This window comes from Hetaerina americana, unplaced genomic scaffold, assembly GCF_022747635.1.
Source record: "Hetaerina americana unplaced genomic scaffold, ioHetAmer1.1.p SCAF_4, whole genome shotgun sequence".
NCBI lineage: Eukaryota > Metazoa > Arthropoda > Insecta > Odonata > Calopterygidae > Hetaerina > Hetaerina americana.
The window spans coordinates 16471946-16497861 of NW_027286985.1; the positions used below are offsets into that span (position 1 = coordinate 16471946).

The 25916-nt window shown below is 40.0% G+C and overlaps 1 protein-coding gene across 1 annotated transcript in view; it reads left to right on the forward strand.

The window, feature by feature from the left end:
* The window catches only part of Epac (Exchange protein directly activated by cAMP), a 368014-nt gene that overhangs the window by 287367 nt on the left and 54731 nt on the right, over window positions 1-25916 (forward strand). The window contains exons 5-6 of the mRNA XM_071589665.1: window positions 16576-16684; window positions 25257-25426. Of these exons, the coding sequence (XP_071445766.1) occupies window positions 16576-16684; window positions 25257-25426 (279 nt within the window). The remainder of the gene's footprint in view (window positions 1-16575; window positions 16685-25256; window positions 25427-25916) is intronic.

Sequence of the window (25916 nt, forward strand, 5' to 3'; positions counted from 1 at the left end):
TCGGCATAGTGAAACGAAGAAACTGGATTCAAACGGTGGACGTAAAATGTATAACGTAGGTCCATGTCATGCGAGGGTAAACACTTTTCAGAATTCAAAATAGATGTCAAAGGTGGAGTCTGAAAACGTATTGTGGGTGGTATTCCTGAAATAGATTTTTTATTCACAAAATGCGGAGACATTGATTCCATCCAAATATATTGATCCACGCTGTAAGTCTCTCTTTCAATGCCCGACCATGAATCATCCACCATCTCCCTTCCCCCATGCATCAATACCCGCGCTTTATTTTTTTCTCCTGATGGGGAAAATATTTGCGGACGACAAATCGTTTGAGGAGATGTTTTGCTCGCAATATTGGAAGCCACTCTTTGGAGTGAAATGCGGCGCGGAATTCGATACCTCAGTCCAGGGGCGGAGGGAAGGAGGAGGGCGAGGATGAATCATGCACAGTGAATGTTCCACTGAGAAGCGGCTTCTGCTTACGTGGGAAAAAATGAACTTTTTCTTGGTGGCTTTTCAAATTCGCATCCCGACTATATGCACTACTATTTTAGAGAATCGCCAATTTTATAAACGCCTTGGCTAAAACTCGGTAAATATATAGGCCTTGAGATTATATTAATGCTAAAGGCAGCTTATTTTGATTGAAAAATAAGAATCCAATCCAATTCCTTCATGCAGGCATAGATTGGGTCCAAAGTAATCAATTAAACTACACTTCCTTTTGGTAAGATGCGTAAAATGATTTGGGAATAAACTCTTTGTTTATTTAAAGTTCATCTATCAAAAAAATGCAGTAGTTAATATGCTGCAATTCACAATTAAGTCTTCATTTGGAAATCGGTAATCCTAAAGTTCTCTTTACATTTATCAAACTTTAATTTTATTAATTCCTCTCGGATGACAAATTCCTGATTCGTTTATTATTTTCCTGATTTTTCTTAAAAAAAATGAGCAGGTTTGTTAGTTAATATCTCCAATTAATCTAATGTTTGTCAGTAAATATCTCAGAAATATCTGAAGTTGAGTATCCATTAGAGTTCCACTGTTGGATATTATAAATGCTTCAAATAATAATCATAAATATGAGCCGTAGATCAAAGTATCCTGCAAAAGCTACCTGCAGAAACGTCCCAAAAGTTTGCACTTACCAAATATTACTTAAAAGTGCTAGAAAATAAAAAAAATGTGTAGAGGTTTTCAGGAAAAGAAAGCGTGAAAGTATGAAACGTTTCTATCGCGTGTTAACACAGTAATAGGTGTAATCAACATGAATGCACGCACCGTAGGACACCACCGAAGGCTTGTGTGTCTATTGGGATCACGTCAAGCTTCTGCCTTGTCTTTGGGGTTCCAAATGGGGTGTAGCCGCTGACGCCCACTGCATCATTATACCGTCTAACATCCTGTCCCACAGGATAAGCCCGTCCGTCAAGCCGTTCCATGGATAGGCGACCTTTAATAAACAGGTGCATTTTATGTTTCGTCGGACTTCGAAATGGCCGTATTCTGAAAATAATATCAATCTAAAGGCAACTTGGTCGGTGAATGAAGAGTTTTTAAACCAATCAAAGGTCCTTTATCATTCCTTACCTTAGTGAATGGGATGATTCAATGTAATATTGTAACTTTGGTCCTAAGTACGAGTTAAAGTCTTTGTCTAGAGACATCCAACTGAGACATCCATTCTCTTCTACCGCTCGACTTCCGAACAGAAAACGGCACCCACAGAGTGATCGCATTAGTCCGTACCAGAATGACTGCTTAAGGGGCTATTCTTTCGCATTCGAGCAGAAGTAGGCAGTCTCGGTGCTTAAAAATTAGAATAGAGAATTTCCCCATGCCTATTGTTCTAATATGTAAAACCAGAAGATTTGCAATTTAGGCTTCGTTTAGGGCCAATGTTATTCCGGTAAAAAATTAATTCTAGATCAGTCATAACCTCCATTTCAGAGCCAGAATTGATATCATGATCTCTCTTCGTTGCCAGGACACATAATGCCAACCTGGACTGCCGCATTCGTCAAAATGAAGTTTTGATTTCAGTGTTTCGTGCCCGGCGAACGAGATTCGATACAGTACACCGAATCTCACCATTACATTGTCATGACGCAGGCTGCCAGCTTTCCTTTCAGGATAAACATATATACTGACTCAACTTCTGATTAACCGCAACCGAAAAAAAAACCTTTTACCGCACTATGAATTTTGGCTGAAGTATAAATTCAACCTCTATTGTTTCCTTTTTTTCAAATTTCCATCCTTTGTTGTCGTAATGTAAATTTTAGCCTCGTTTAGAATATGCTGCTAGTATATGGAATCGTCATGAAGTTGGATTGATTGCCGGATTGGTTCGCGTGCACCGTAAAAGAGCTAGATTTGTAAAACGTTGTCATGGTAAACTTAGTAGCATATCCAAAATATTCGATTAACCGTATTTTTTCAGTCACTCATTACGAAAACATGATTGATCACCCTTATTTAATATGCATCTCTATGAAACCCTAATTGTAAAATGGCATTCCTATATTTCGGTCGCATCACAATTCCCGGAGTTAACATAGTAGAGACTGTCGTCCCAACACTCCCTGCCGTACGACCTCGCAGCGGCCCGAGCGTTGCTAACGTAGTAGATGTCAATATTGAGTAAGTGATGAGGAGGATTTGCCTGCTCAGAGCGTAACGAGCCTCGAGAGTCGATCGAAAGGGAAGTCAGTTTTCCAAGCCTCTAGTAAAGAGAGAGGGAGGAGGTCGGATCAAAAGTGAAGGTACCGGAAAGATTACTTCCAGCTCCAGAGATCTGGAAAGGCCACATTCTTCCACACAATGAAGTTCTGAGAGCCATCGGGAGAATATAAGGTCTCCAGTGGTGATTTTTGACCAGGAATGTGCTTGATGGGACGTTATATGTTGATGGACGAGACGTCCGTGATGCCAGAACCCCTTGATGGTTCCATAATCGTAAAAAACGCCGTATGAACTCGCTAACTGGGAGCGCTTCGGAAAGGGAACGCAAGCATCGAATTGGACAATTATGACCCAATTTTTAGGTGTATTCATATAGGATCCACACGAACAAACATACTCCTGGGCATAATTAGAGGCTTCCCCTTACCATATTATTTATTTAGTATACTTCTTCTTAATTACCCGTTGGTTCAGTTAACTTGTTGTCAAATTCCTGTTAAGTAGTACACATTCAAGCCAAAATTAATCAAATATTCAAACAGATGGTCTTTCAGCGATTATTGGAGGCTTTTTAAATGTGGGTGTGGGGAAGAATGGAGAAGGTGATATGGACCGAGAAGAAAATAAATGAGGAAGTACTTCGTGTGGTAGACGAAGAGAGGGGTTTGTTGGGAGAAACTCAATGGAGGCAGGAAAAGTGGATGAAGGGCATATTGACTGGCAGTGGGATGCTGAAAACTGTAATAGAGGGCATAATGTTAGGCAAACGAGGAAAGGGAAGGAACAGGATAGGGATGTTGGACGGGATGAAGGGAGGAAGAAGGTACTCAGAGATGAAGAGGGACCTGATGTAGAGTCGGATGCTGGATTTTGTGTTTTGTTAAGGGTCACTAAATATTTATTTAGGAGCTGTGTCCATCCAAAAACCTACCTTAACCAGTAGATTACTTAATAATAACGTTAATTCTTACGGATTAGCATGATTTCCCCCAAAAAAGTTATTTGTTTGCGAAAATTATTAAAATAATTTAAATCATGAGAAAAGGTTCCTTAGTAATAGATTCATCGTAGGCAATGCTTCATACAGATTTGCATATATGTATAGTAAGTCAACAGTGCGATACAGATGTACTACTACCTATAACGTGTGCTCCTCACGTATAAGCATCTCGCAGATGTTGCGTAATTAATTTAATATGGGAGAGGGCAGACGCTGAAAAACGAAGGGCGAAGGGCATTTCTACCTGCATTTTTTTCATCTACCTTCTGTGCGATACAAATTGCCTATCGCATCGTATGCACTACACGTATGGCAACATCTGGCAGTGTGTGCGTAAATCATTTGGAATGGAGAAGGCGAACACCAACGTTCAACGTTTCCACTCAGAATATCTCGTATTCGCATCCAATCGCAAAGTCAATTATTTTGTTTTATTTTTGAGATTTACAGAGGATTAATGAATTAGAAATTTTTTCGGCTTCTCAATGTTCATTCATCTTCTTCTCCAACTCTTGACACTTCCCAATGATGCCCCCAGCATAGGACTCAATTAGTCACAGAGAACAAAGTTAATTTACATAGAGGGCCCAATTAAGTCTTGAATCAACCATTTCTCCATTAATTTGTCAACTCTGTGTACTGCGTATTGTATTGAGTGCGATTTCCGCTTGGAACACAAACGTCTTGGAATTGTTTGTTATAGGGTTTCAAATAGAAATATTCGGCAGCTGGCATATTATTGTGGAAAAGAGATTCATTTAGTTTCCCTGAAGAGTAAGCTTGCATTCATGGAACATAGTTCCTTCCCAATTTACTAATATCCATCACTAGAAACATAGCTTATGCATAAAGCATGATAATATTATGTAAGAGATTCAAGTGCATTACTGAAACGGGAGAACGAATTTAATATGAAGAGGGAGTTGCGTTGGACTTCATTACTTATTATTGTTAATACCTGTCGTCCAATTAAGTAAAAAAATCAGAGGTTATTCTGCAGACTAAAGTAAAGCCTTTGTACAGTTTGACGTAAAAAATTATGAATGCTCAGATTAGTGGATTATTCAGGATTATATTAACCGAGATATTTGTTATTCCTCCCACGCTGAATTATTCATAACCACTTTAATTAAGGAATTTAATGAAAGTATACTGATGGTCGGGGCTTTGTTAAATAATAATTAGGAAGACGGTAGTGGTTCTAGTTTGATAGAAAAAGTAGTAGGCCTACCCCCAAAATCTCTGGATAAGAGCATTTCGGCTTTTGAAAATGTACTTACATCACAAATCCCTTTAAAGCCCAGAGGGAATGGAAATAATTACCTCTTCCACCAAGCGAGATCACCCGGATGAAATAAAAGGAATAAACTCACACGCTTTATATACTTCTTAGTTGTAACAGTTTGTGATCATAATATATAAGTATGATGCTAATTTGGTCCTTATGTGTGTCAACAAGAAAGTTCAAAAGACGATAGTATGCACATGTATATCTACACAATACCTCACAAACCCCCGCAAGGGCATGTGGCCGGGGGCGTTAGGTCACCAACCATTTTTAGGATCTTAGTATCAGGGTTGAAATTCTTATGATTAGCGTGAAAGAATATTTCTCAGAATAATGTCCCCGTTCACAAACGCGGTTCATTTCCAGGCGAAAAGTTGTGAACAGCTCCCAAAACCGAATAAACCGATTCTCTTCACGTCCACTGGTGAGTGGTGGATCCCGTGGAGTAAGCCTCAGCCCCACCCCTCCCCCGCATTCCTAACACCTTCTCACACCACCCGCTCCCGTAAGCACGAATGGTCATCCCTGCAAATGAGAATCTCGTGAATTCACATTACCCAAAGGAGAAGTAATCCAGCAGATCGAAATCGGCGTCTGACCATAATGCTTTTGAAAACGGGCCTCCGAATCCCTACCATAACGAATTTAGAATGCATGCAAAACGGGTTCAGTGCAATTATCACGACAGATATTAATGATCTGTTGCTTATCTCCTGACTACAGCATTGCTCCTGTAACAATTACTAGATCAGTTGAGAAAATCTGAGGCAGTCGAATCTCTAAAAGATTGGGGCCGTCGAAAAATTACGAAAACCAGGTTTTCACGCGGTCGTGGACAATTTAAATGCTCATTCATGGTTTTTAGACAAAGAATAAAAACAAATATTTTCCGTGACATCAACTAAAAACGTGAAATTTCTAATTAACGTGAAAAACTCGAAAATTAATATTTTAGGATTCGTAATTGAACTAGGTTGGATAATTGTACCTCTAAGAAATGTTAATATTTATACCTACTCTCCTATCGGATAGTAATAATCTAACAAATACTGAACTAAAATTAATGACTAACCTCCCCATGGAATATAACCAGGACGTGGTGAAAGGGCCGGTGCGGTTTGATCACCCCCAGAGCTGCGCTGGCGGGAGCAATGATTTCGAGACGAGATTTCTAGAAGGCGTTCGACATAGTGAATTGGGTGATAGATATGTTGCAGAAAATAGGAGTCGATTCGAGGGATATGAGATTTATACGCAACATAACATGTTTCAGACTGCTCATGCGCGAGTGGAGGATGGAGAGTCGATATGGATAGATATATATAGGTCTTTATTTGGGCGAAATTGAGACCAAATGGTCACTTCTTCCATTTAACCCATCGTCGTATGCATATTATATTAGCTATAAAAATTATAATTGCATGCATACGCATAAATACATAAAGACCTACAAACATACGTATACGTTATGCATATATTTACACATAAAAAAACATATACGATTAGATATATCCATATATACATACATATACATATATAAATTATATATACACCGACACATGCAAGAAGTGAATGACAATGAAGAACGAGAAAAATAAAATAGGGAAAGTTTTGGCAAAGCATGAGATTTGTGGGAAAAGCTAGGGAGAGCCTGGCATTGCTCACCTAGCAAAAACCCGCGCGGGAAAACACCCAAGAAGAGAAGGGGGTGTGAAAAACCTGTAAAAACCCTTGATTTTATTAACAACACATGAAGAGTAACATAACATTAACTAAAAATAATTATTCAAAATCCCACTGCTTGAGATGACAAAAGAAAAAGTAGAAACGGTGATCCGTATAGCAGCCGAGTTAAATGAGTAAAGGTATACCGGTTAAGTTTTTTACCTGAGGAAAATGAACTTGTAAAGTACTCTCTCAAATGTTGTTGTGGATGGAGAGTTTTTTGTCATCTGGGAGAGAGTTCCACAGACGACATGCTGTATTATGAAAAGATTAGTTGTAGATTTCCGTGCGATGGTGTGGGACAAGAAGATTATTGTTACTCTTAGTATTCCTGTTGTGGATTGAGCTGATAAGGAGGACATTTTTGTATAAATATTTAGGTGTGTGGTTTGAAAATATCCTGTAGATAATTGAAAGAATGTATAAATGTCTGCGACCTGCTAGCTTTAACCAGAATATTCTTGTAAATTAGTCAGAAGTAGGATGGCATTTTCTAAGATCACATATGAACCGTTCACAGGAATTATGGGTTTCCTGGAATTTGGTTCTCAGTTCGCCTGAAACGTCTTGGTATACTACATCACAGTAATCAAAATGGGGTATGAGAAGATAGGATACAAGAAGCACCTTTAAGGATGGGGGAGCAAAGTACATCAACCCTTTTAGGGATGCAGGGATGAGTTTATTTTTATGCAGATCGCAATTGCATGATCAGTCCAAGATAATGTTTCATTTATGGTTACGCCTAAATTATTTACTGTCCTTAGGTATGGTATGATAGATCCTTGCAATGTTAGTGGTGGGAGAACATCGATACATATTTTAGAATACAGTTTATTTTGTCACATTATAATAGAAAAACCTTAAATGGAGTTTTTTTCATTAATTTTTTTATACCCCATAGCGACAAGTAGAAAGATCTGAATTATTAGGTAGATCGCGAAGGCGGGAAAGGTGATATATATTTGTAAATCATCAGCATAAAGGTGATGATTACAATTAGACATACCTTTACTAATATCATTTATATGTACGGAAAAAAGTAAGGGTCCAAGAATGGATCCCTGTGGAACACCCCTGTGTATTTGAAGTCAGTTATTGGATAAATTAGTTGTGATGACTCTTAAAAGTCGGTCACTTAAGTATGAACGAATCCATTTTAAAGACGAGGAGAAAAAATTCAGGATTTAAAGTTTTGCCTTGAGAATATCTTTGTCAATCGAGTCAGAGGCTTTCGTAAGGTCTAGGAAAGTCATTATTGTCACCTCTTTGCGATCCATGGATAGTCGGATGTCAACTGTTATTTTAAGGAGAGCGGTAGCTGTGCTGTGAGAGGACCGAAAGCCTGATTGTAGAGGATCAAGTAAGTAATTTTCATTGAGAAACTTTTAGATTAGTTCATGTATGAGTCTCTCGAATGCGTTTGATAAAGGAGGTAACGTGCCGATTGGCCTGTATTCGGCTATGTTAGTGGGCGTGGATTTTTTTCAGGATGAGACGGAGGAGGGCGCGTTTCCAGAGGGAGGGATATGTTCCAGTTAGGATAAAGATATGAGTTATAACTGGAACCACATTGGGAAGTAATTTGTGTACCAAAATACCTGGAAATCCATCAGCTCCATCTGAGTAGGACTTGATTTTTTCAAGTGCCTGCAGGACATGCATTTGTGTAACGGGAGAAATTTTTAATGAGCTCGCAGGAGAAACTGGAGTTGGTCCAGAATTATACAGATTGAGTAAGAATTAATTGTTTGCATCATGATCGATTTCTTTCGGCGGGGTTGTGAATAAACGGTTTAGATCCTCTGGATAAATGTCAGCAGCCGGGGAATGTGGATTTTTAGTCTCGCCGACACCAAGGTGATTCAGACTTTTCCGAATTTGTAACGGGGGCTCTTTAGATATTTGGAAGGCATATCTGATTTTATAATTACTGATGACTTGCTTAGTTTTACTACGTAGTTGTTTGTAGATATTGAATGGATTTTCGTTTGTATGTTTCTTAAATAGGCTATAGGCTGCGTCAAGACGGTGCATTATGGCTTCTATTTCATCTGTTATCCATGGGCAGCGTGGTTTTGACAGTCGGATTTTTCTTAACGGTGCATGTTTTTCTCCTAGGTAATTTAAGAAGATATTAAATAGTCCTACATTTTTATCTATGTCGTCAATTAATTCTATAGACTGTCATAGAATGGTAGCAGCATCAGATACTAGGTCTTTGGTGTCTATGGACTTGAAATCGCGAGTAAGAATGAATTTCTGCAAAAATTTAGGACATATAACTGAGTATATTAAAATAATACATCATGCATGGATATTCCTGGGGCAGAAAGTTGCCTGTATATTGTGATTTTTGCATGTGGCTGATGAAGATGTATGATGGGTAGGTTCTATGGGAGTTATGCTAGGGCCAAGGTATGACGTTACTAGTTAGTTCATTAGGCATCATTAGTTAGTAATTACTTTAGAGTCATAGTTGAGGAAAGAATCTTGGCCTTGAAGTCACCGGTAATAATAACATGATCATAGTTTGGAATGTGGGAAGATTTAAGTTTTTTCGACTTCTTCCAAGTCCAAAAAATAGCCCACCTTGGGTGGCCGGTAAACAATGCCTACGTAAAAGAATTTTTTGTGGGTTGAATGCTATTTCTTTGAGTGCAAACTAAGGTCTTTTGAAGTAAATGGAACAGCTTTTTGATATGATTTTCAGTGAGGGATCTTTTTTCACGTAAACACCTATGCCTCCACCACCCTTAGTGATACGATCATGTCGATAGAAGTGGTATCCAGGAACATAGACCGACGTGGTAGACATATGATGCTTATGCCAAGTCTCAGCGATGGAAATTGCATTAACGTCATGGTTAGGTCGAAATTGGCTTAAATCGTCAAGGTGTGGAGAGAGATTTTGAGCGTTGAGGTAAATTATTTGAAAATAACGAGGGTGAGATCTAAAAATGTTGCATAAGGTTAATTGTTTGCAATGGAATTTGATATAATTATAATTTGATATATATAGTAATTCAGTGATAGTATTATGTGGTAAGAATGTTAGGTTAACTCGCAGTGCTTATTGTCCGACTGCAGGAGATCCAGTTTGAATTTGATTTTAAGCCACACGTAAATATTTTTCAATTCGAACCTCCCTACTACTGTTTTAACTTACTTATATTCCTACGCATTATTGCGTACAACGCACTGTTGAAGCAGAAGCATTATTTTTATTGCCGAATAATCAATTCCAAAAGACTTTTCCTCGTTAAAAAGAAATTAAAATTCTCAAAGCTTCTGATAATGTGGCAAAAAATCTGACAATTTGTATTTTATTCTTGTAAATTTGAAATTCAAATTGTTACCTTATGAAGCCATCAATAAATCGCGATAATCTTAAAAATACGCCACAATTTTTAAATATTTAGCTGTGGTGTGATCGTTTTCGCGTCCAAAAGTATGTTCTGATAGTACGTGGACAAATAATCATTGAGGCTGCCATTTGGCATCAGATTGAAATTGTTATTCAATCTCTACTGTCGTCCGAGGCTTGAAATACCAATGCAATGGCCTATTTTGAACGAAAAAGGGAAGTCCGGAGGCTTTGGGTTCTAATCGGGCGACCACACACGTTCCAGTAACGACGGATAGGTATTGTGATGGCAAGTGCTAATGCCCAAAGCATTCGATGCCCAGGAATGAGGCACTTTCTCTGCTGCCACCTGCTCAAGGAATCTTGGATTCCAGATGAAATAAAAGTGAGGGAAGAGAAAACACCGACGCAGGCCACGAATCTCTTTTACCCGGACTCGAGCGATAGTATGCTTTTGATTTGTTTTGCTCGCGTCTATTTTTTTTAATGTTAGCCCTTGAATGGTTACGAGACAGTTTGAATGAGGACGAAGGGGAACTCGCACGGCGGCGAACTGCGGGTCTGCGGCGGTGGTTGTGGAGGCAGTGACGATGGGAACGGCGGAATTATAAGGTTAGCGGCTACACCTTCGTACATCGCGGTGGCAGCGGTCGTGTGGGCGGACGGAGTGGGCGGGCGGGCTGGCAGCGGGGATGGGGTGGCTGGCTGTGGACGCCGACGGAGAACCATCTGGTCCGAACAAAGGAAGGGTAGTGAAGAATTACATTCGTAGGAGAGTCCTTGTCGAGATGAGGTGCGTTCGAAGGAAGTTTGCAGTAATCCTGCACTGTCGCACGAATAAAAACCGTTTATCCTCCCTAAGTAGATGTCCTTCTGTCCGTTTAGATGCGTTGGTAACTTCTCCCGGCTGTGCCATCGTTCCATTTTCATTCTAGCGACGCCCTGCGTACGGAAATGGTTTTTCGCCAGCCATATCTGTGATTGTAGCAATCCCACTTGTCACCCGTCCTATGTTCGCCGCAAAATCGTAGCCATTCGTTGGCGAAAGCATCTGGTTTGATAACCTAGCACAAGGTTTTCATAATTGAACCAATGGTTTGTTATATTGACCAATTGGTTATGTTATTTCTTTGTAAGGTTTGCAAACCTTTGGCTAGGTTTTCTCCTGCTTCAAACCGTGGGTTTTGGAGTAATAGAAAATTATTTCTATGAATTAACCAAAATATTAATGCCGTTGTAATCCTCAGTTTAATTCTCATCTAAAGCAATGGAACAGGGCCGACGAAAAAAATTACTTTTGGTTGAATTGCCAGCCGAATTCCGCTGAAAATTACAGCTTTTAGCCATTATTTAGTCTATATACATCATGGCTTTCATAGTTCCCGTTTTTCTAATAATTTTGTGCTTCTCGTAATTGATTATTCAGGATTATGGAGTTTTTCGAAAAGGAGGTATTTTAGCGTAATTTTTTAACGCATATTAGTTTAATATTTACGCAGCATTTCCATCCATCGTTTTGTGATGAAGTAATTTGTTTTAATCATTGTAATTCTACCTGTGAGGTTTATTAAACTCAGGTTTCATTCCGAAAAAATTATTTTTACGCCAAACCTTCATCCATGCAAATTTTCCTCTTTACTGAAATATATTCATCTTTTATTAAGAAAAATAAAATACATTTTAAATGAGGCAGAATCGTCCGTTTCTGAAATGTGAAATGAAATATAGTTTCTGTTTCTCACCACGAACACAGTCCATATAGACCATGGAATAAAAGATGAGAAAATTTCCATCATGTATTGTACATACTATAAAAATGTATTTCCCCATTTTTTAAGAATAATTTTTTCCCCTGGTAACCGTATTTTAGAATCTCGAACGGTCATATTGAACTTCTTTTTCAGAGTTTCTGTCTTGCGATTTCACTCCTAATAGGTGAGAAAAGAATTTTTTCCCTGGTAAGCTATTCCCAAGTAACAAAGTACGAGTGGTGGATAGTTTATGTGGATCCACATTTCAGCCGTACGTCAATTTTACAAACAAAATATACAAGAGTTTACGAAAAAATATATAGGATTCATTCGGAAGTAGAATGAGACTCCCGACGTTTTTATAAAATAATATATGTATTAGAAGAGCCTTAAGCGTTAATCTTGGTCAGAGTCTTATTTTTTCACTCGCGCTTCAAAATACTCCTCAAGATCCTTGCACGGAGAAGTTGTTTGTTCTAATATATGCATTTGCCCTCAAGACTTCTGCCACACACAGTCCCGTTCCGTTTAGGGTGTCAGCGTGTCCAACGCAGACGTAAACACCTCGGTTATCTTTAGTGCACAAAGAAGGTTTCAAAGAAAGAGGAGGGACGTGACGGTTCCATATTCCCCAGGATAATAAAGACTTCAGACCGTCTGCGTTTACATTCTCTCCCTCAAGTCTCAGGGTGCGCGCGGAGACAACGCCGGAATCATTCCTCAACCTCTCCCCCTCGTTGGGGCTTTTTATCCTTACGCTCGCCACCCCATCTCTCGCACCACTCCCTCTCCCCCCGCTGCTCGCTCACCCGACGGGTCACGGTTACGCCTGTGTCTCCCTCTCGCCCGCCCGGCCCGTCCCCTTCCGCCCAACCAACCCCCGCAGTACCCTCGCGCCCCGTCTACCCGCCTTTATTTTCTCCCATTTCCATTCGCATCTAACCGTCACGACCACTGCGGGATTCTCGCCACTGGGAACTGTCCTCTACCGAGCGGCCCGCAAGCGTCGCGGAATCTTCCATGCTCTCTCTCTCCCTCCCCGCCCCTTCTTTCCGCCCCAATCTCCCCGCCAGTGGTCCCTCACCCCTTTATTCTCGACGATTCGGGGAATGCAGGCGAGGATAATAACATTCTTTTTGTTTCCCTCCTCACGCCCACGGGCTACAAATGAAATAGTTCGGTGAGAGGGAGGAGGTAAAAACAACGCGGTAATTTATTCTCTGCGTCGAAATGGATCTCTCGTTTTCTTGTTCCTTTTCTTCATCCGGTCTCTCTCTCTCACTCTCTCTCGGGTGCCCACACAATGCGTTTCAAAAGAGCATCTCTCGCGTCGCCATCTGCGTCGTTCGTCGGCCGATTTTCGCTGAATTCCGCGTCGGATGTTTGGGATTGCGCGAGGGCTCAACTTGGGTATGCTCAAAACAGTCGATTCCCGCTCGTTCCTATTCCCAGGAGGTAAAACGAGTTTGAGTACTGAGTTTTTTGAGCGCCTACGCTATAGGGGCGCTTTGCTCGGAATTTTTTATTGAATTGCGCTTCTATTTACTTGAGATTGAGTCCATCCCGGAGAAGGGAAGCCCTTAGCGCATTTAATACTAATGAAAATAGTTGTACGGGTGGCGAAGCGTGAGTGACCTTCCCGCGCTTTTCGGAAAGGTCACTTGACCTTCAGCCATATTAACTCCCAGTCCAAGGTAGCAAACATTTTAAGTCATTCAAAAATTCGGCGTAATATTTTATAGATAATACCCATTACTATGATGTGAAAGAATTATATCATGCAGTCAACCTGGTGAGCCGCACGGTCACAAATATTTATCCAGGACGTAATTTTTTCGAAAAATAAATCAAAGAGATTTCGACTTGTTCGATATCTGTATCTCAGCTAAGAGCAGAAATATTTTTGATTGCAATTCACTGTTTTTGTCGGTTATTTCCTAATTTCTCGATTAGATACTTATAAGCCTTCCTGAGCCTATTAACAAGATCTATGCGAATCGGTCCAGTAAAAGCTTGAAAATTATTTCTCATAAATATGACTTTTTAATCAAATTATTACTCTTCAATTTCCGGTGATTTAAGGTTTCAGCAGACCAGCTTCAGTTGATTTTTTGATCCACCACCTCGCAAGTGAATATTGTGTGTGAAAGTAGACACGATCTCAGAACTAAGATACACGATGTGTGACATCCACTCATTCAGGGGACAGTGGTCAGTACCTTTCCCGTGTGACCTGCATTTTCCATTAATGTTCTGATATCCAGAAAATCGCAACATTTGGTTGTTTTAGGTGAGTTTGCCCAAGTGACCACTTTGAATCTGGGGGCCTCCGGTCAGAGGTCCTAGCCTAGAATGCACCTTTTAGTCAATTCATTCTTACTACCCCAATTTATATCTGATGTATTTTTATTTCATTAAAAAACTCAATGAAAAGGAATTTGTAAGGAACCCTTTCGATCCTAAATACACTTTATATTATCATCGACATCTGTTTGTTGGTTATAGGAGTAACCAAAGTGATATCCATTGCGATTGTATGTTTAATTTTCCCATTGAGAAGTATTTAAAGTAAAATGATAAACAGTAATAGTCGCAGAGACTTCAAAAAGAAGTTATTTCAGGTGTGAGTTAATTAGATTCCTGCTCCGTTTCGATGAGTTCTCCTATCTAACGGAATATTGAAAAGTGGGGAAAGACGCCCACTCCATTGGCGGCATGTAATTATCTGAAAATGGAGAATATTTTCACTTAATTTAGGTCCCTCTAATTTTTCGCTTCGCCGCTTCTAATGACATGCTAAAAATTCTCACGTCATCTTCACAATCATGAGAAAAATGTTGGACACGCCTTCGAGCCCTTGACCCTCAAACTGTCCTCTAGCTATTAATTAAAAGAAGGCCCCTATTCTTTCATTCCTGCTTAGCATGCTCGCAGATAGTCTCCCATTTACGAATTAGGAACGCCCATGGACTCGTAGTTTCAGATCAGTTATATATCACAGTCTCCATTCTCCTAAACTTAAAAACCACTGCACCCATCGATCATAGAAAAGGAAAACAAGTTATAGTATTTACTCCTTCCGTCGCTTACTTCACGTCTAAAGAAAGTGAGGAATAGTTCCAGTCGTCGGGACACACCACTAGAATGCTCCTCACAACCACTATCATTTCATCTATTTACGCTCTGCTCTCTTCGGTGGGGAAAAACAGGTCATTTATTACCCTCACCCTAACAATCTAATTCCCTAATCTTTTCCTTTATGGGCCTTCTTAACCCGCTATCTCTTTTACTCTCTCACTCACTGCGACTCCTCCCTGTCAAGTTGTTCCTTCATACGGACTCCACCCTCTCCACCCTGCTCCTCTTAACCCTTCCCCCATCCCTTATCCGTCCAAGTGGGACGAAAGAAATGAGCAAGACGTAGAGGGAAAAACACGATGAGGAAAAAGGTGTAACTCGGAAGGAGAGTGAGAGAAACTTGTCACTGTCTCGATTTCTCCGACTGTCAAAGGCTTCCTTTCCACTTCGCCTTCCCGCCCCCCCCCCCTGCCGGGCACCTGGGTTTCCCCTCGCCCTCTGTCTCCCCCTCCTCGTGAACCTCCTCCGCCCTTCCTTCCTTTCCCAGCGTTCCCTCATTATTATTGCCGCACTCCTCCCTACCTACCTCCCGCCCCTCCCCGCCCACGCTCCAACTCCCCTACCCTCCGCCCTCTACCACCACCGCGCACTTGTCTCCTTCTGACTCACCCGCGCCAACCTCACTCAGTTCTACACACTCGTCCTGGGTGGACGATTTCCTCCGACCCCCTCCCTTGACGCGGTTGTTTGCTTCTCAAGACGGCGGCGAGCGTCCTCGGGGCGAGGCGCCGCACCTGTTCGCTCGGTCGGTCAAACTCGTGAGGAGGAAAGGAACTCCTTGGGGGGCTCCTGGGCCCGGTGGGCGGGCCACCGTGACCTTTGGTGGAATGTGCCTTGATTCTCATCCGTGAGTTGTCTTAAAGTGTCCCGCGTCTATTTTCACTGGCGTCGTGACCTGTGGAGTGTGGTGGGGTCGACGGGGATTTTGGCTAAAACGCCAACGTATGTGCTCGGCTCGCAAGTCCGGGTGTCGCGGGCATGCCCCCCGCGGAGTTAGCCCCCCCAAGTCTCTCCTATCGCCCGTTCCGCACCGGGCTCCGCCCCTCGGCGGCCCCCGCGGCGGCGGCGGTACCCGAAACCGGACCCCTTGCGCGGTCGCCACCGACTGATGAAGTCTCCGCGGGGCCCGGACGCCTTCGCGGGGAGGACCACATGGTATTTGGGTCTGGAGGACGAGGGGTCGGAGGCCGCTGGTTCGGCGAGAGTGGAGGCGGAGGCAGAAGTGGGGGGTTTCGGGAGGAGGGTAGGATGGTTCCGCAGCGGCAGGAGGGGTGCGGGGGAGTGGGAAGGGGGAGTGACGGTGACTGTGACGGAAGACGGAACGTGGGTGGAGGAGGAGGAGGGTGTTTCAGGACGGAAGGGCGTCCAGGACGAGGACGAAGAGGGTTGGGAGTCGCGTTGGTGCCGTCAAGGAGTCGGCTCCGGACGGAAGGAACGTGATGGCTCCCTGGAGGGCGGCGAAGAGAGCCCAGCCGAGGGTGGGGCCCGTTTCCGGGACCACCCCGACCCTCCCACCGCTCCTAGTAACCCGTCTCACGTCGACATCCTCCTCGGGTACCTCGCGTACGAGGCTTGTCTTCCGGGCGAGCGGCGAATCCTGGTCTTCTCTTTGCAGAAGAACCGCGAGGCCATGGCGGAGCTGGCGGTGACCGGGTCGAGTGCGGCAGTCCAGGGCGTCGGCGGCGGTTCGGAGAGGGGAGCTGGGGGACCCAAACTGCGGAACGGTGAGTTTGGTGGGTGGAAGAAAAACTTTCTCTCGGTCAAATTAGCGGCATGTGGGCCCGGCGGGCGGGGCACCAGTTGGTCTCGGATCGTTGGGTGTGACAATCTCGGCCCCACCTGAGAGACAAAGCTAACACAATGAGTAGAGGGAGAAACCTCTCTTTGGATTCTGGACAAAGTTCTAGGTCTAAAAATAACCTGTTAAATGCGTGCCATAAAGCACTTAGCTATTTAAGTGTCGATGTTCGCCCTCAAGTTAAGACTATGCTCAGCTTGGGAAAATCAATCTACGTTATGTTAAGCGAGTCGTGAATCAAGTGAAATCGTTTTTATTTCCCCGAACAGGTGAGAGATGAGGTATTCAGCTGCTAGCATTAGGGAAAATACTGAACCTCTTTAACACTAAGCTATAATTAGATAAATTGGAAGAAATTCATTTTCCGAGCAATAGTTTTTTTATGAAAATGTTCATTGATTCGTGTATGTCTATTATTCAGTATTTTTAAAATTAATTTAACGAGATTTTAAAATCATTCGTTTTATGTACCTCATTTCCTTTTTATTGAGTTGAGTGATTGAATAATGCATGCAAACATTTAAAAAAAAACTTCCTGGACTAAACATTTGAGAAACATATTACTTAGGGATTGATTTTCCTTGATGATTCAAAATAATTTTTCTCTGATTAATATTGAAAGATCATATTCCCATTGGAAATATAAAGCTCCTTTTGCATTTATTGTACAACTGTTCTACTGAATGTGCATATGAAAACATGTGAAATCTTCAATTGTAACTTTCATTGCGTTTGAAACCTTAGATTTGCAGTAACTTACCTTGTCGAAATAGTTACTTGGGTTATAAAGTAATTCCTTGATATGCAGTTTCCATTTTCATTATCTTAGAGTCATGCATGACCCGACAATTTTACAGCTATAACGGAAACCCTGAGTTGAATCTCCTATCAACAATCAATCATAAATCGCTAAAACAGCGGTGATTTGAGCTAATAGTGTATTACTATATATTGATGGCAGCGCGCCAAGTTGGATCGAATTAGATGAATCTTTTAAAGTGTCAGAGACCCAGGTAGAATAGTTTTGTAATATGCTTGTGGTCCATCATTTCTAGGAAGTCATTAATGTAAAGTATTGTTAATCCATGGTGACATGCATACGTGAGTAGTTATTAATACTGCATTCAGTGATATTGCATGAGTTCCTGAATATGAGTACTCTTGGTACTCCATGCCAAGGTATAGTATGAATTCTAACGCTTTTTGTGAAGAATTGTGCACAGTTAAATTCTCTGATTCAATTTTATTATTTGATGCAACGATGCCATTGTAATTTTTGCATATTACACCAACTTTAGCAAACATGTATTTTTACTTTGAGTTCATGCTACATGTGTTATCAAAAATATTCAGTACTACCAAAGAGTATTAAAATGTTTAATAATATAAGATTGTATTCGATCAATACCAAGAGTTTTCTTATGTTTTAGTTTTATGAGTGCATTATCAATGTAAGCCTACGTATTTCCATCAACATCAATAAAATCCACTCATTTTTATTAAATCATTTGGTTTAAATTTCTTTGCGTTGTTAACCGACGGTTCCAAAAATTGAAATCGGCTCAATTTGCTATTTTTAACATAAATCGATCCTAAGTATTGTTGAAATCCTGATGCACTACCCTTAGGGTTAGGAGAGTTGTCTAGCCAGGCAGAGCAGTTGTGTAATATGTCTAGTGCTTGTGGTCCATCATTTGTAGGAAGTCATTAATTTAAAAGCACCATTAATCTATGGTGACGTGCATACGTGAGTAGTTACCGGTTTGAAATCATTTTGCTGTGGTGTTGCCGGTTTTGGATGCTGACAAAAGAGCTTTTAACTGTGGCAAATAAGTTTTGGATGGTAAGACAAGAGGAGTTTTTATGCCCTTACTGAAGCATTGAGTTGTAACACATTTTTTTCGCTACCGGACAATACTTAGGGCCAAGTGCACCACTTTGCCCGTCAGTGTCAGATATTCAATATGTTGAACATACTAAACAAGCAAGGTTCTAGTTAAAGTCAAAGCTTTTGAATGCTTTCGTTTAAGCCGCAAATTAGGGCTACCTACAAAAGACATGTACTCAGATTTTAAAATTTTTAAAGTCAAAAATACTTAAAAATATTTTGATATTGCGAAACTCCAAGCAAAATAGTGTAGGTTTGAAAATGAATATGATGAACAGACACGGGATTATGTAATTTCCATTGACACTTTGTAAAACTTGAGCCAACTATTTACCTGTTAAAAGAAGTGACTCTTGCGCTTATGCTTTTGGCTTTACTACAGGTAAATCTCCCGAAGCCTTGAAGATCAAATTTTATTGCAAAAAAGAGAATGCCGAAAGCCGTGTAAATTTTTTTGAAAGTTATTCACCACCGAGGGGGAAGTATGTAGATGTGCTAACAAATTAAAAAAAAGAACTAATAATAGTTAGAATATTATACTTTTGGACAACATTTGAATGTTTTCTCATTTTAACATAATGAATCGAGTGTTTAATTAAGTTAGATGTTTTACCCGCTGTGGTAAAACGAATTTTACCCAATAGGTGGTTTCAAAAATTATGGATGGACACAATGTGCAAAAGGTTGATGAAAGTAGTAGAACAGGAAGTATCAGGTTCACACATTTCAATTAGCTGCTCAAAGATTAAGTTAATTTCATTACATAAGGTTTTCCATTTCCAATGATTGTAAACGTGACTTCTGTGATACCGCTTGCAGTAAAACGTGAAAATAACAAACACTTAAAAAATTAAATATATAATTAAAGTGACCCAACAGAAATTTCTTGTTTTCTATTATCCCTGTGGAAAAAATAAACAAATTAGGATTCATATTCATTTATTTTTGTAATTTATTAAAATTAGGGTAAGCATTTGGTTCAAATATATTCACTTCCCAAACACGGTCACTAAAATATCGAATTGTTGGGTTAAAAAACATTTTTTCGTATCAATGAATGGAATGAAAATGTAAAATATGCTAAAAAAATAGTATTTTAAAAATGTCTTTGCCGAAAGAAATAGGACCTTGCCTTCATTAGCCACAATCAAAAATATTTTTTCACCTTCTTTCTTTGAAATTAGTTGTGTTATACATATCCAATAAATTGATACATGCAGTCCTTTAATTTTAAAGGTTACGGTCGGTCGTGCTCCGTCGCAAATCCTTTTTTTAGTTTGCAAACACGACAACATTTTTCCATGCACAACGACTGTTGACTAAGAACTACCCTAAGCATCCTGGGTGGCTTGTAGGGTACTGCTTACATGCACGAAAACGCAACTGGTACAAGCTCAATTTTGAGCGAACAAAGCCGTTAGATTTTTGGTGAAATCTTAGTTGGTCGCTCAGGATATAAACCTCATAGTTGTACATCCAGAGTTAATTAGTTGTCTATTTGATGTGATTTTCAAATTATATTTTTTATCGAAAGGAATGCCAAGATCTTGAACCTGGCTCTTAATTCCTCGTCCATTTTTTAATAAAATAATGATATTTTTTACGGCTAGAAACCTGCAGGACATGTTTTAAACATTGAATGGCAAATCAATTCTTCCACCCTAACGAGAAAAATTGAGAAAATTATAGAAATGCTGATTCTCGCAGTGAACAAATTTTCTAATATTTTAATATCAGCTTCATTCATGTGATAAATATTAGTTCAGGTATTTGATATAATATTAATATAAAACAAAAAAATAATGAACCTATTCCTATGAAGGACTGCTACGTGTCTACGAATGCCTCTTAAAAATCAGATTAATGCACTAAAAATTTCGTTAATTGCCGTCCTTTTCTAGATTGGAAATTCAATTCCAAAATATTAGTAGACAAATCAAGTTTGGTCATCTTTTCTGGTAATGTGGGAACAGTCAACTTTATTGAATGACTTTTGAATTACCAATTTATTATATTTAATAGCTCATGTATATTACTATTATTCAAAGTTTATACGCAAAGGTGGATATTTAACAAGATTTCAACTAACCTAACTAATCTAAAGCCATATTGGATATCACTGAATGAGTTCTTGAGCATGAGTACTCTTGTTACAATATGAATTATAACGCTTTTCGTGAAGAATTTTGCACAGTTCTCCAATTCAAGCTTATAATTTGATACAACGACACTATCATAATTTTTGCATATTATAACTACTTTAGCAAACATTTATTTATTTTACTTCATGCTACGTGCGTTGTCAAAATATTAAGTACTACCGCAAAACAATCAATCGTTTAATAATATAAGATAGAATTCGATCAAGACCAAAAGTTTTCGTATGTTTTAGTTTTATGAGTGCATTATTAATGTACGCTAACGAAATTAAATCAGCATTAATATAATCCACTCATGTTTATTAAACTGTTAGGTTTAAATTTGTTCGTGTTGTTAATTGTCTGTTCTAAAAATTGAAATCACCTCAATTACTATTTTTAAGATAAATTCATCCTAATTAGTTTTCAAATCCTGATGCCTACCCTGAGGGTTAAGAACATTATTTTGAGGTATTATTGCCTCCTGTCTGACGAATGGTTTCCAGAATGTTGTCAATAGAAATTTATATCGCCCAGTAAAATATCATTTTCGATAGTTTCTAAGTCATCGTCATAAGCTGTATTTTTGCATGCTGCATGTTCAATCTGCGATTGTAACAATCGCATTGAAATAGTTTGGCGAAGAGAGCCATTTATTATGAACCATTTAAAATATTACACTTTCTCAAGCCCTTCTTAGCTAAGTCTCCTGTACACATATAGTATACCATTGCAGTGTACAGCGGACTCAATCAAAAAGTTTAAAATGATAAGTCGCGATTGGAAAATCGAGCTTGGAAGGCTTCAATTTTTCGGCGGAGAAAGTTGCATTCTTTGGTACGGTTTACAAATCAAATACCATTTGTATGTGATTTAATTTGGAAACAATCGTCTCTAATCATAAGTTGAGTTTTGATACTGACGAAAGTAAATTAAATTTAAAAGGTAGGCTAAATGGCCATGGAAACAGCCAAAAGATTGCATATTAGATATCGCATGGGCAGCTGCATTTTGTGCTATTTTAAGCCAGAAAAAGGAAGGGAAATGGCTCAATTTTTTTAAAAGGCTTTCACTTACTTTGACATTTGTCAGCAGTCCAAAAGTTTATTTAAAATTTAAAGTCGGCTTCAGTATATTGGAGCTCCTCACCCTCAGGTTAAGGCGATAATTATGCCAGAAAGAATAGAGAAACAATACTTGACTACAAGTAATACTCTTGAATCCTTGTAGCAATACATACATGGCCCATGATGAAAGTATTGCGCATGATCTTATTGTGACGCGACTGTTCATAGCAGCGCGGTAATATCGGTCGGGAAATTTGTTGGGGGGTCTGCCCTTCCAACGCAGCCGGTCGCCCGTTTGCTCCAAGCAGTCCGATCGGAAAGACGTGCCTCCGCCTGAAGTGTGTTTTTAGACTTTGATACACGACGCAATGGAGCGTTCGCTTGTACAGCAATACGCCATCATGTTTTACGTGCACCTTGGAAAAATGCAACCGAAACATTCCAGATGATTCAAGAGGCCTTCAAGGACGACTGCATTTGAAGGTCATAGCCTGAGAGGTAACACAAGGCGTTCAAGGAGGGCCGGAAGGAGGTCAAACCCCGTTCTGGACGCCCAACAACGGCCAGAACCGACGAAACCGTGAATCATGTGCGCGAAGTTTTGTGTTCCGACCGTAGATGAAGCATCCAGCAAATTGCTGAACCCTACAAATGTCCACATTTGCGGTACATTGGATAGTGACCGAGGAAATGCGCAAGGTCTGCGCGAAGCTTGTGCCGAAAGTGTTGCCACACGTTGCCATCGTTACCAACTTCCTGGCCCGGAGCACCACCCCAGTTGGTCCCCCAGCCCCCTTACAGTCACGATTTGGCTCCAGGCGACTTTTTTTAGTTTCCCCGACTGAAGAGAGAGCTGAAAGCAAAGCATTGGGGGACCGTGGAAAATATCCTAAAGCGTTTTACAACGTTCCTGTGAGACACTCCCGTCGAGGAGTTTCAGGGTGCCTTCCAGGCGTGGCAGACATCTCCGCAAGTGTATTGATGCAAGGGGAGAGTATTTTGAAGAATTTTAAGCGTTTTTACAGGTACGATCAATAAATTTAGTTTTCCAGGATAAAGAAAATCATGCGAATTACTTTCATAATAGACTATTTATCTGAATATGTTAAATAATTTGCGATCAGAGGTAAGGTGATGTGGAGTGCTAAACAAATAGAGAAGTGAGTTTTTTCATGGATATCTGTTTACTTTCCTTTCAAAACCTCCTCAGGATGCTACACCATTCTTTGGCAAATTACTGAAAATTTCCGGAAATGAAGTTGCTGTGCGAAATTCACTGGCCGGAATAATGTATACAGGGCATATTGAGTTACCATTTGACTTAAGACTCTGACATTAAGGTGAGTGTTAAGTAAACGAGGTAGAGATAGGGAATGGACTAGTGGAGTTGGAAAATGATTGACTGTCATGCAGGTTTTAGGGTATCTATGCAATGTCACGTTAGGAGTGCTTTAGATAGGTAGCAGCGCTTAAGTCGTGGGTCCATCGGAAACTTACCTGCAGACTGCTCTTAATGGTAATGGATAGATGGCTATGATTTTTGCAGTGAATGGATAGTATCTGATCCCTTACAATGGAAACTATATCATAAAAATGGAATATTATGTTTGGGTATCCATATTCCCTTGCATGTGATTATAATGGGCAGCTCGCGAGAAGAAATAGCAAAAAATATAAGATTACAGACAATATAAGCCACCTCTTAATTCCGTTCTTCTTTAAGTTTTCCAACCACGAAAAATATGGTAAGGTTGACGAACGAAATATAATGCTGCTGACTTGGCTTTTAATAGATTACGTTAAGTATTTAGATAAAGGGAAATGTTGTTGGATAAAATTCGTAGAAGTGTTACTCGTGAAATCACTCGTTTTAATTCTCCTAAGCTCATACCAGGAGAAACTAAGAGAAGGCAAAGGCAAAAAGCCTCATTTCAAAACAAAACGTATGGATTTCTAGGAAAGGGAAAGAGGAGCTAAGAAAAATCTGGAAGATAAGGCCTATAGATATTTTATTAAAAGACAAGAGTCTACTCTCGGGAAAAAAGTATTATATTAGCTCTTCCGTATATACACTATGAGTACAATATTCGTTACAGATATTTGCACAATAATGATCCTTTGAGTATATTGGTAGATCACAGACTCATGTTACATCCGGAACATCAAAAGAGTGATAAAGACCATCAGGCTGATGCTGATTGAATATCTGATCACCAGGAGGAAGACAGCGCAGAAACCTTATTCTCCTCTGTGATTTCACTTCATTGAAGTACATTCATCCAATTGTAAGACCTCCAATGAAAGGAGTCCCAACCCACCCAAATGGTTACGTTCGATTGTAGTAAATTAAAATGAAAAAGGGAGAATTAATGAATGGAAAGAGAATAAATTGGCTGAATTAGAGTTTTGTGGGTGAATGGAGCGGAAAAATGTGAAAGAAGATGAAGGGTAAAATTCTTCTTCGGAATTTGGAATTTCTGATTCCTTCGTTCATGGGTTGATTTGCATTATTTCTTTCGTTTGAATGTTTTTTTTAAGTTTTATTCATATTGTAGTGGGCATTGTTCCATTGATAGTTCATTTCTTGAACTCTTTTTTCAGGTCAGATTAAAAATCCGGACCAAGAATATTCTTAACTAATACTTAATTCATTTAATGATGTCATTAATAATGGAGTCATCCCCTTGATTTTGTGTTAATTTGATTTCATATAACACTGAAATGAGTGAAATAAATTTTTCTTCCGTTGGGAGAATCTCTTGTGTCGATGACTGCATTCCTGGTTGAATTTATTGATAGACTAGGGCAAAGCGCGAATGTTAATCAAACACGAGGACTCATGCCTATTTTGTCTAATCGGCATGACCGACCTGTCAAGCAAAATTAATGTGGTGTGCAATTTCTCGCGCAGTCTAAAGAGTCTGCATTTAATAGGGTCCACAGAATACTTGTTTCATTAGTTTGTAATGAAAATACCTACTTCTAGATTAGGTCTTGAAACTGAAAAATGTTTGGAAACGGCTGTTATACCGAGGCCAACTTACTCAAGAGAAAACGTTAACTTTCATTCGACCAAACTTATGAAAAATTCATCGAATTATTTCTGACTTCCTGATTCCGCCGAAAATAATTTGCTAATATTATGGAAGATCAAAACAAAAGCAAGCTGAGCAGGATAAGGAAAAATGAGTGGTCCGAGAGCAAAAGTAAAATTAACGAACATCGGTTCAGATCGGGTATCCTTTCAATTCACTCGTTGTTTGTTGCCGCTTGTACGCTTAAGTCGAACGAATATTAATTGTTTATTGAGCGCCTCATTCAGTGGAATTCCAACAGCAAATGTCACATTCGTTTCCTTCCCACCCTGCATATGAACGTATTTTTTTCTCTTTCTCTTTCATCAAGGTTTTAATTCGGAAGGCGTGTCGCGGTCTTCGCCGCCTCCTCACCAGCAGCAGCCGGCCACTTCGGCGCAGACGCGGACCCCGACGCCCCCATCCCACCAATCAACGTCGTCGGCTTCGAAACGGTGTTTCAGTCCCGAAAGCCCCAGTCCTGCTTCGGCGATAACAGATGTAAGTCAATTAACTGGCGAGTGAGATTGGAGAGGAGAGGGCCGTACTTAAGTGGGCGCCAAACAAAAGTAATGCCAAACTTTCCGTAACCGTTAATTGAGCTTGGTAAAAGTTTGGCCTTGGTCCGTAAGGCCAGCCAAGGTGCTCGTTTTCCAATAGGTCTCCCACAAGTCTTTCACTTAAAGGGTGTCACCAGGAAATAAATTACAATTGTTACTCTCAAATGGGCAATATGTTGTCATTATTATATTCAGTGCATGTCAATGTTTTCAGTTGAAAAGAAGGATGTGGTAACTCGTTTCCCGACACCACAGGATGAATCTTCATAAAAATATTTTATTTAACGATGGATAATCGTATTTTTTCTTGATTTTCTCCGCGAAAAATATCTCGGAATGATTATTTAAATGTGAAAAATTCCAGAGCCCGAGGGAAGATGTTTTACTATGTATCAATACTTATGAAAGGCAAAGCATTTTTACATTTGCGG